The 12,268-nt window shown below is 46.5% G+C and overlaps 1 protein-coding gene across 2 annotated transcripts in view; it reads left to right on the top strand.

Moving 5' to 3' along the window:
* LOC115206567 (roundabout homolog 2) overlaps window positions 1–12,268 on the top strand; it is a 124,309-nt gene that overhangs the window by 76,270 nt on the left and 35,771 nt on the right. For both annotated transcript variants that reach the window (XM_029773695.1, XM_029773694.1), the window contains exons 18-19: window positions 3,084–3,126; window positions 11,280–11,407. In XM_029773695.1, the coding sequence (XP_029629555.1) occupies window positions 3,084–3,126; window positions 11,280–11,407 (171 nt within the window). The remainder of the gene's footprint in view (window positions 1–3,083; window positions 3,127–11,279; window positions 11,408–12,268) is intronic.

Here is a 12,268-nt window from a genome sequence, read left to right as displayed (position 1 = left end):
GAGAGAGAGATATACTGTAGGAGAGATAGAGGGAGAGAGATTAGTTTCTTGGTAGTGGAATAAAGAGAAGTAGCTATAGAGCAGTGGTTCTTAACCTTGTTGGAGGTACTGACCCCCACCAGTTTCATATGCGCATTCACCGAACCCTTCTTAATTGGAAAAATGTCTCTCTTCACCTTGAATTCAGCGAGCGTTGTGTTCTTGTATTGTCCATCTCCATGCAGCTTAAGGAAGTGTTCTCTTAGTTTTGCCGGTGCTAGACTAGAATTGCTCAACTTGGCATTGCAAATCATGCAGTTAGGACGCTGACTCTCATCACGTTCCGTTATACATGTGAATCCATATTGTACATATTCGTCCGACCACTTTCTTTTTTTGCTCGACATAGTTAGTATGAAGGGATTAAAATATTAAGAAAGAAATCACACGACGTACCATCACGACAGTCACAATTCGACTACTGAGCGCGCCAAATTCCCTGCAGCACAGATAGGCCAAGCGATGTTGCGTGATCACCTGCAGCCAATGATGGCCAAGCGGGGCGTGTCATCACGAATCATATGAGTCGGGTGTGTGTCTTGACCTCCGCCGAACCCCTGAGACTGACTCACCGAACCCCTGGGGTTCGATCGAACCCAGGTTAAGAACCACTGCTATAGAGTAATGATGAATAAGGAATGTCAACCATTTTCTTTTGGAGATCCACTGTCAAAGTATGTAAATAAGCTAGTGTGGTATGATTGAAGCAAAATAACAGTAAGGTTTTGAGGGGGTTTTCTTGTTTTAGTTCATTACTGTGTTGGGGTTGGTTTTTCACTTATATAGTGCAACATGCTAGTGTACAGTTCCAGAATGATTGTGGTAAAGATGTTTTGGTTGGTTGATGACAAAGTGAAGAGGTTGTCCTACCAGCAGCCCTCTCTGTGTCACACTATCACTAATAAGAAAACCCCATCTCCTCTCTTCCTTTCTTCCTGTATTCTCTGAAGACTTTATTTGGCACATGCCTTGGCTTGTTGGAAAATAAAGTGGAGGAGAGGAGTGAAGGAATGTCCAGCCCTACCTCCCTTTATTCTCCATCTAGGGAACAACATTTGGGTCTTTGTCAGCAGCTAGTAAAACTGTAGCAGCTCAGCGTAAGAGAACATTTCATCTCTGCTCAACACAGATGATGACAATAAGACATCAGAAGACTGAGCGTGCAAAACGTCAATGGATCACAGGATATGATTAAATAAGCCACACTACTATCAGCTACTTCTCGACTCAAGTAGGTTTCTCTTTTTTCCTTCTCTCCTTCTGTCATCCGCACGCGGTGATTTCCTCTGACATCCGCACGGGGTGATTTCCTCTGTCATCCTTATGGGGTGATTTCCTCTGACATCCTTATGGGGTGATTTCCTCTGACATCCGCACGGGGTGATTTCCTCTGTCATCCTTATGGGGTGATTTCTTCTGTCATCCACACGGGTGATTTCCTCTGTCATCCGCACGGGGTGATTTCCTCTGTCATCCTTATGGGGTGATTTCTTCTGTCATCCACACGGGGTGATTTCCTCTGTCATCCGCACGGGGTGATTTCCTCTGACATCCGCACAGGGTGATTTCCTCTGACATCCGCACGGGGTGATTTCCTCTGTCATCCTTATGGGGTGATTTCCTCTGACATCCTTATGGGGTGATTTCCTCTGACATCCTTATGGGGTGATTTCCTCTGACATCCTTATGGGGTGATTTCCTCTGACATCCTTACGGGGTGATTTCCTCTGACATCCTTACGGGGTGATTTCCTCTGACATCCTTATGGGGTGATTTCCTCTGACATCCTTATGGGGTGATTTCCTCTGACATCCTTACGGGGTGATTTCTTCTGTCATCCTTATGGGGTGATTTCCTCTGACATCCTTACGGGGTGATATCCTCTGACATCCTTACGGGGTGATTTCCTCTGACATCCTTATGGGGTGATTTCCTCTGACATCCTTATGGGGTGATTTCCTCTGACATCCTTACGGGGTGATTTCTTCTGTCATCCTTATGGGGTGATTTCCTCTGACATCCTTACGGGGTGATATCCTCTGACATCCTTACGGGGTGATTTCCTCTGACATCCTTATGGGGTGATTTCCTCTGACATCCTTATGGGGTGATTTCCTCTGACATCCGCACGGGGTAATTTCTTCTGTCATCCGCACGCTGTGATTTCCTCTGACATCCTTATGGGGTGATTTCCTCTGACATCCTTATGGGGTGATTTCCTCTGTCATCCTTATGGGGTGATTTCCTCTGTCATCCGCACAGGGTGATTTACAAAACTCTATGGTTCTTTCTCTCTTTTTTTTCTGTGATCCATTGACGTTTTGCACGCTCAGATTTCTGATGTATTATTGTCGTCATCTGTGTTGAGCAGAGATGAAATGTTCTCTTATGCTGAGCTGCTACAGTTTTACTAGCTGCTGACAAAGACCCTTATTTATTGTATGTAGATGGATCTGAGCGTCATGCTAGTCAGTGTACCCCGCTACTAGAGAGATCTGTAACTCTAATTCTACCTGATTAATGAGCCCTCTGCCTTTTCTAATCATTTTTATTTTGGCTGAGATTTAATCACAAATCCAATAATAATTCAAACCAAAAAATGAGAGATGAAATTAGTTTCTGCTCTCATCAAGCATCTTGTCTTTGAGAAAAACACATTACGTGTCACTTTATGCAAAGCAATGCAATCTGCTACCTTATTCACAGCTTCCTTGTTCTAATTTCCATGATAAGAATGGACACTGTGGGGCCTCTGCATCCCTTAGGGAAGCCATCAATATCCAGCCAGCTACAGAAGACACTGGAAGGACACATGAGCATTGGGTGCAGTGTTGCGATCGTTCACAAGGATAAATCCTGATAATGGTTGGGGGCTAAAATCATCAGAACCCTCTCTGGTCAACTGGTATTAGCGTTGGCAATGCAGCCTTGATGTGGTCATCAATGTCATTGAAATTATATGAAAAGTCAAACGTATTGCTTTGTCTTTTCTCTCCTTGTATGTCTTGGCGCTCCCTCTCTCCTCTCCTCCGCTCTGACCCCAGTGACGTTCCAGCGTGTTGACGGGGGTCTGATGAGCAATGGAAGGTGAGTGTTCTTCCAGTCAGTGTTCCATCAGGGACAGAGAGCCCTTTTCTCCACACATAGAGCCAAACAACACCACACCTATCATCACTCTGCCAATCAAAACCCACAGCATACACAACACATCACCTCTATTATGAAGGGCATTCAAACCACCTCCATCAGACTGTGAAAACCCAGCAACCCAGTCAAACATTATGCTATAACATTATGCTATAACATTAGACTATAACATAAGGCTATAACATTATGCTATAACATTAGACTATAACATTATGCTATAACATTATGCTATAACATTAGACTATAACATTATACTATAACATAATGCTATAACATTATACTATAACATAATGCTATAACATTAGACTATAACATTACACTATAACATTATGCTATAACATATTGCTATAACATTAGACTATAACATTAGACTATAACATTATGCTATAACATTATGCTATAACATTATACTATAACATATTGTTATAACATTACACTCTAACATTATACTATAACATAATGCTATAACATATTGCTATAACATTAGACTATAACATTATGCTATAACATTATGCTATAACATAATGCTATAACATTATACTATAACATTAGACTATAACATTAGACTATAACATTATGCTCTAACATTGTTATAACATTACACTATAACATTATGCTATAACATTATGCTATAACATTACACTATAACATTATGCTATAACATTATGTTATAACATTACACTATAACATTATGCTATAACATTATGCTATAACATTACACTATAACATTATGCTATAACATTATGCTATAACATTATGCTATAACATTAGACTATAACATTATACTATAACATTATGCTATTACATTATGCTATAACATTATGCTATTACATTGTGCTATAACATTATACTATAACATTATGCTATAACATTATGCTATAACATTATACTATAACATTATGCTATTACATTATACTATAACATTATGCTATAACATTATACTATAACATTATGCTATTACAATATGCTATAACATTATGCTATAGCATTAGACCATAACGGTGTTATTATCAACAATATGCATCTAACGCTGTGCTGACCTCTGTCCTGGACTTTACACATCTTCACTATAGTGCCCTTGGCTCATCTTCCTAAAGTATGTATTATGTCTGCGCTGCACTGAGCAAGCCTGCTCTAACACTGATAGATGACTGATGGATCTATAGATAACCAATACCTGCATGTTTACGTCGCTCACAGACCTGTGTGCAAACATACATTCCTAACACATCTCCGTTCACGCATCAATAGACTCATAAATCTCCCCACAGAATTAGTAGAAACAATTTAAGCAGAGAGAGCTTTTATTTGATCATTTATCTTCCCCTGCCGGCTACAGATAACCCAGAAGCCCCCTGGAGTGATACATTTGCCTGTCACTTTGCCAAGGCGACTGAGATTCGAGCACATGTAATAATGTCAAAATAATTACCCAGGGGAGAGGTGTGGAGGTACCCCTGCTGCACCCCACACAGCCTGCTCGCTCTCTCTCTCTGTGTGTGTCTGTGTGTGTCTGTGTGTGTGTGTGTGTGTGTGTGTGTGTGTGTGTGTGTGTGTGTGTGTGTGTGTGTGTGTGTGTGTGTGTGTGTGTGTGTGTGTGTGTGTGTGTGTGTGTGTGTGTGAGAGAGGGGTTGCAGAGAGTGGGGCCTATCTCAATAACACCAGTTACTGAGCCTTTGTAGGGATTCAGGAGGCTCCCCAGAGGAGTCCGGACTTCTGTCTCTCTACTGCTCTGGTAGATAGGTAAATCCACACAGAGCTCACACACTCGTCTGAGATTCTAAACTTATTCAGCGTCTGTGTGTCTGTGAGAGTTTGTTTTTCCAGGATTTAGCCTACTGTATGTATATGAGTTTGTTTTTCTGTGTGTGTGTGTGTGTGTGTGTGTGTGTGTGTGTGTGTGTGTGTGTGCGAGCAGTGTGTATAGTATGTCGATGTGCATGCTCGCCCATATTTCTGCCAGAGCCGCCAGCAAGCACTCGAAGAATTAACCACGCCACTTGCCATGTCTTCTCTCATCTATTTTCTGCTGTGGTGTTTTTCCTTCAGTTTTCCACATAAGTGGTTCTGATTCTCAGCCCGGATGATTGAATCGGAGGGGTCTGTATCTGCGGCACTCTATATGTGTCATAGCTTAAGTCAGTGGGGGAGACATTTCTACACAGCACCAGAGTGGTAGGATGCAGTAAGTCTGAAGCTTGGTGTGTTTCTCTAGCTAGCACAAAGCCCTGGTCCTGGTCCGTTAGTCACTGTGGTGACATCAAAGCCCTGGTCCTGGTCCATTAGTCACTGTGGTGACATCAAAGCCCTGGTCCTGGTCCATTAGTCACTGTGGTGACATCAAAGCCCTGGTCCTGGTCCGTTAGTCACTGTGGTGACATCAAAGCCCAGATGTTGCGGCTACCCCATCTGCCCCTGCAGAGTGAGAGTGACCCTCCCAGTATCACAGGGAAATGTGTTCATTTGTTACCTGGGATGTTTATTGCATTAATTAGACAATAGCAAATAGAGTCGCGTCTGTTCCCAGCTCTTCATTGGCTGCTGCCAAATTGCCCTGACTGAACAAATCACTTAATCGATCACAGAATAAATGATTCATGGAAGATGAATAGGCTGCAGATTGCTACACTTGGATGGCTTGACTTTGGCTGCTCATGTGAAATTCATAAATGGCTCATTCCTTCTACCCTGCCAATAGCGAGATGGTAATTAGGAGCTAGTAATAACTATCTCAGCGCTGATCAATATTTTAGCCAGAGCAGATTCTATAGAGAGTGGGTTGAGCACAGCGCCGCAGCCAACGGGTTGTGCCAACACTGTTGCTATGGAGATTCCTTGATATGACAGGACTCAGAAGCTAAGTGACAGAAGTCTCTATGAACGGAAAATATCCAATGGAAATTCATGTTTCAACATGCCTTAAGTGTAATTGGATGCGCAGGCTTTTAGTGAGGGTTGTATTGACCAGTAGGCGTGCAGAGCGTGAACACATCTGATCTATGTGGTTGTATTGGGATTCATATCTCTGGTCTGGCTTGTTTATGGCTCGTTGTGCATCAGGCATCCTGGGCGGTTGCTCAGGTTTGCTACCTTTCATAACAAACAGCCAAAAAGTCTGACAGGAAAATAGTACAAATTCAAAATCCTATCTTGGCCAAGGCTGCAATACATCCCCGAACTCAACTAGAATTAAACATAACTTGTCGAGGTTCCAGAAGACGTATGACCATTTCCCCCCAGAGTCGCAACACACATATAACAAATACTCCCAATAGAAATCATTCTCATTCTAATTATCTCTCCCGGAGCAGCTTCATGTGATGAATACAAGTGCCAACACCTTGTCTTCCAAATGGTCTCTCTGGTCTCTCTTCGCTGTGCTGCATGGTGGATGGTTATTAGGGGTGTGTAGGGCTGTAGGTCTGCTACTGAGACAGTGGTATAGTATTTTTCTACATACAAGGTCTTTCGTGGTGCACTGTAGCTGCAGTCGACAGGAGAGAACACGGCCCTCCCTCTCCATTTCTCTCTTTCTTTGTCAACTGCCAGGAAACTGTAGGCTGACAGATGTTGAGAGCGAGGGAGGAAAAGAGGAGGGATGAAAGCAGGAGCTATATGTGGAAAAAAGAAAGGAAAATGGGGTTTATAAAGAGATGGGTTGGGAGGGAGAGGAAGAAAGGGGGGGAGTAGGGGAATGTCGCTGTGAGAAACAGAAGGGTAGGGGATGAGATGTATTACCCTATAAAAAGTGCATGTCTCTGATGCACAGCCATCAATTTGAATGACTCCTTCCCCCCGAGGGCCTGTTTTGGCATTCAGGAACCACGGCGAGGGCTCTTAGCTTGTCAGGCCCTCCCGCCTCCCTCCTGTCTCTGCAGCGCTGCAGTTCATTTGGAGTCTCCCTCCATGGAACAGCTCTTCTCATTAGAACCTGTGGCTCTGTGGCTGAGGGACAGACTGACTGCAGAGCGCCCATTACCTGACCATGTCCTGGGGCTCTCCCCTCCACTCCCCCTCATCTCCCCCTCCTCTCCCCAGGGCCAGCACATCACGTTACCTCACTGAAGCAGAGACAAAAGCTCTGTTAGGCATGAGGCACGCCACAGCTTTTAAGGGTGCTGGGCTGTAGCACTGAGCGTGTCAGAGACTGAGACTGAGACTGAGACTGAGACTGAGACTGAGACTGAGACTGAAGGGCACTAGCAGTGGGGTGTTGTTGTGCCGTGTTCCCTCTAGCAGAAGCCATCCGGTTGAGCATGTGATGCTGCCTGTCTGACCGACCGTGGCAGCCAGCCATTTCTCAGGGATAAGAGAGGGAAAGCTCTAGCTTGCTGCTGCTGCTGTGGAGACCTTGAACAGCTCAGTTCAACCTCTCATTCCACACTCTGCCGGATGCTTTTGTCTGTAGACAAACAGCACTGTCTTTGAATCCTCTCTTTACCCTGGGCAGAAAAATAACACTATAGTACATTCAGTAGAACATATGAATCCATCTGTATGGTTCAGCCATTGGAAACTAGTGTGGTACCAATGTACTGACACACAAACAAAGACATTTAGCTCCATCTCTCATATCTCATCTAGCTCCATCTGTATTGCCCGTGGTAACGAGGCTGAGACGTGATTGTACAGTAAAGTGGCCCTAAAGGCCTCCCAGCAGTCACCCGTGACAGGTTCAACTCCTAATGGGAGATTTTTATGGCCCCCACACCCATGGGAGTGACTCCCAACACCTGTTAAATGGAGCAAGCCCCCGTACATCCATCCCACAGGCTGCAGCAGCCCACAAGTTGACCTGGGAGAGGGTTTCGGGCTGGGTCTGGAGGACAGCCAATCAACTAAGGCATCACTACAAGGGGTTGATGGGATCAATGGATGTTAATGAACAAGGTTATGTGTGAATGTGTCTATGTGGGGGAGGAAGAATGATGTGTGTCTATGCAGTGTGTGTGTGTATTAATGTGTGTGTATGTATTAATGTGTGTGTATATTAATGTGTGTGTGTGTGTGTGTGTGTGTGTGTGTGTGTGTGTGTGTGTGTGTGTGTGTGTGTGTGTGTGTGTGTGTGTGTATATATTAATCTGTGTGTGTGTATTAACGTGTGTGTGTGTGTGTGTGTCACGGCTGTCTGAAGAATGGGACCAAGTCACAGTGTGTGTTTCGTTCCACATTTTATTTAAACTGTGAAACTATGCAAGACATACAAATAAACTCATAAACAAAACAACAAACCGTGACGAAGAGGTGCAACATACACTGACTCAAAATAATCTCCCACAAAACCTACTGGGAAAAAAACAACTTAAATATGATCCCCAATTAGAGACAACGATGACCAGCTGCCTCTAATTGCAGATCATCCCCCCAAAAAACAACATAGAAATACAAAAACTAGAACCACACATAGAAATACATAAACTAGACAAAACCCCAACATAGAAAAAATAAACTAGAACCAACATAGACATAAATAGACTAGACAAAACCCCCTGTCACGCCCTGACCTACTCTACCATAGAAAATAAAAGCTTTCTATGGTCAGGTTGTGACAGCACCAAACCCCCTCCCCCCCTCCAAAGGTGCGGACTCCGAATGCACAACCCCAAACAACAACAAAAAAAATATGGAGGGTTAGGGTCTAATGTCGGTGGCGGCTCTGGTGCAGGATGAAGAACATTCACATCCTGCTATTCTACCAGCATAGGAGGGGGCTCCGGTTCGGGGTGTTGCCCCTGCTCTGCTAGCTGATCCCTCCGCCTTCATGTCACCAGACCGCGGATCATCGCCGGAGGCTCCGGACTGCAGACCGCCGCTGGAGACTCCGGACTGCGGACCGCCGCTGGAGATTCCGGACTGGGGGACGTCGCTGGAGACTCCGGACTGGGGGACGTCGCTGGAGACTCCGGACTGGGGGACGTCGCTGAAGACTCCGGACTGTGGGCCGTCTCAGGAGGCTCCGGACTGTGGGCCGTCTCAGGATGCTCCGGACTTTAGGGCCGTCTCAGGAGGCTCCGGACTTTAGGGCCGTCTCAGCAAGCTCTGGACTGCGGGCCGTCTCAGGAGGCTCCGGACTGCGGGCCGTCTCAGGAGGCTCCGGACTGCGGGCCGTCTCAGGAGGCTCCGGACTGCGGGCCGTCTCAGCATGCTCCGGACTGCGGGCCGTCTCAGGAGGCTCCGGACTGCGGGCCGTCTCAGGAGGCTCCGGACTGCGGGCCGTCTCAGGAGGCTCCGGACTGCGGGCCGTCTCAGGAGGCTCCGGACTGCGGGCCGTCTCAGGACGCTCCGGACTGAGGGCCGTCTCAGGAGGCTCCGGACTGTGGGCCGTCTCAGGAGGTTCTGGACTGGGAACTGTCGCAGGAAGCTCTGGACTGGGAACTGTCGCTGGAAGCTCTTGACTGGGATTGCGCACTGGAGGCCTGATGCGTGGGGCTGGCACAGGTGGCACCAGACTGGTAACATGCACCTCAGGGCGAGTACGGGGAGTGGGAACAGGACACCCCGGACTGGGCAGGCGCACTGGAGGCCTGATACGTGGGGCTGGCACAGGTGGCGCCAGATTGGTAACACGCACCTCAGGGCGAGTACGGGGAGCAGGAACAGGTCACCCCGGACTGGGCAGGCGCACTGGAGGCCTGATGCGTGGGTCTGGCACAGGTGGCGCCAGACTGGTAACACACACCTCAGGGCGAATGCGCGGAGCAGGAACAGGGCGTACTGGGCTGTGGAGGCGCACTGGAGGTCTGGAGCGTAGGGCTGGCACAATCCGTCCTGGCTGGATGCTCACTTTAGCCCGGCAAGTGCGGGGCGCTGGTACAGGACGCACTGGCTGTGAATGCGCACTGGAGACACCGTGCGTATCACCACAAAACATGGTGCCTGACAGGTCACACGCTCCCTACGGTGAGTACGGAGAGTTGGCACAGGACGTACCGGGCTGTGAATGCGCACTGGAGACATGGTGCGTATAGCCGGCCTCATTTGTACCGGAACTTTAACACACTTCTTGGGATGAGTACGGGTAGCTGACTCAGGTGGCATCTGACGGCTAACATGATCCTCAGGGAAAATGCTGTACATACTACGCCAAACCAAGAGCTCTCTCTCATCACCCCCCTCCACTATCTCACAGTACTCCTCGCTCAGTCTCTCCCAATATTCCTTGACGACCACCGCCGAGCGCCGCCCGACCGGGGAGAGGCGCCACCTTCTGTGGAAGTTGTGACAGTGTGTGTGTGTGTTAATGTGTGTGTATTAATGTGTGTGTGTGTGTGTGTGTGTGTGTGTGTGTGTGTGTGTGTGTATTAATGTGTGTGTATTAATGTGTGCGTGTGTTTTAATGTGTATGTATGTATTAATGTGTGTGTATTAATGTGTGTGTGTGAATTAATGTGTATGTGTGTATTACTGTGTGGGTTTTAATGTGTGTGTGTGTGTGTGTGTGTAATGTGTGTGTGTGTATTAATGTGTGTGTGTGTATTAATTTGTGTGAGTGTGTATTAATGTGTGGGTGTGTGTGTATTAATGTGTGGGTGTATTACTGTGTGTGTGTGTGTGTGTGTGTGTGTGTTAATGTGTGTGTGTGTGTGTGTGTGTGTGTGTGTGTGTGTGTGTGTGTGTGTGTGTGTGTGTGTGTGTGTGTGTGTGTGTGTGTGTGTGTGTGTTAGAGTGAGACAAAGACACAGCAGGAGAAAAGGACAGATACAGAGCAGTGTTGCCTGAATGAATTCTAACTTTAAATGGGAGGCACATAGTGAACATACATCCAGTTTCTGAATTATCTCATTAGTACTGGAGGCTCACTGCCAGCTTATCCCCCCCCCCCCCCCCCCCCCACACACACACACACATTTCATACCTTCATAATGGCTCCCTGCTGATTCCCTGTCAGGTTTTTATTAATTGTTTCTCAATCCAGTCAAGGAACATGAGATGCTTCCATAATTCAAAAATACACATTCCATAATTGATAGAGTGTTTTCCCTATATTCAGAGATTTATTCAAAGATGTAGAGTATTCATGGACAACTTTGACCTATTATTATTCCTAACTATGACCACTTTCCATGTCTAACAAGCCCTGTGTTTCCTCCTAGCCGACCAGGCCTGCTGAATGCCAGTGACCCAGGATACCCGTGGCTGGCAGACTCCTGGCCTGCAACCAGCCTGCCTGTCAATAATGGCTCCGGGGGACCCAATGACCTCAGTAACTTTGGCAGAGGAGGTGAGAGATCTGGGTCTGTCCTATACCTTATATATATAGAGAGAGAGAGATACAGGAGAGAGAGGAGGGAGAGAGGAGAGATATATAATAGATAAGAGGAAGAGAGGAGAGAGAGAGGAGAGAGAGAGAGAGAGAGAGGCGAGATTGTAGATATAGTATGAGAGGATATCTGCTGATCTGACTCCTCTACTGCTCTTCTGTACTGTACCCTGCTCAGATGATTCATCATGTCCTCCTCTCACCTCCCCGCTACCAGCCCCACAAAGATGTAAACCTGTATGCGTATTGCATGAGTGTTTTTGGATATACATTTACATACCACATCAGAGGGAGGCTAGCGTGCTAGCAGCAGGGTATAGGCACTGTCACCACTTGAGTAATGGCAAACAGTCCAGCGTAGTGTCATCAGCCATACCTCAGAAGATGAGGATGTGAGACAAGATGGAGGCAACGAGAGGGGGGAGGGGGGGTAGAGAGAGACAGAAACAGAGAGTACCCAGTGGCAAAATACCTGACCACTGTTACTGACCCAACTTAAGGAAAGCTTTGACTATGTACAGACTCAGTGAGCATAGCCTTGCTATTGAGAGAGGCCACCGTAGGCAGACCTGGCTCTCAAGAGAAGACAGGTTATGTGCGCACTGCCCACAAAATGAGGTGGAAACTGAGCTGCACTTCCTAACCTCCTGCCAAATGTATGACCATATTAGAGACACATATTTCCCTCAGATTACACAGATCCACAAAGAATTAGAAAACAAACCCGATTTTGATACACTCCCATATCTATTGGGTGAAATACCACAGTGTGCCATCACTGCAGCAAGATTTGTGACCTGTTGCCACAAGAAAAGGTTAACC

Source organism: Salmo trutta, chromosome 13, assembly GCF_901001165.1.
Source record: "Salmo trutta chromosome 13, fSalTru1.1, whole genome shotgun sequence".
Classification (NCBI taxonomy): Eukaryota; Metazoa; Chordata; class Actinopteri; order Salmoniformes; family Salmonidae; genus Salmo; species Salmo trutta.
Note: the sequence above shows the minus strand (reverse complement) of the source record. Positions and strands in the feature narration are given on the sequence as shown.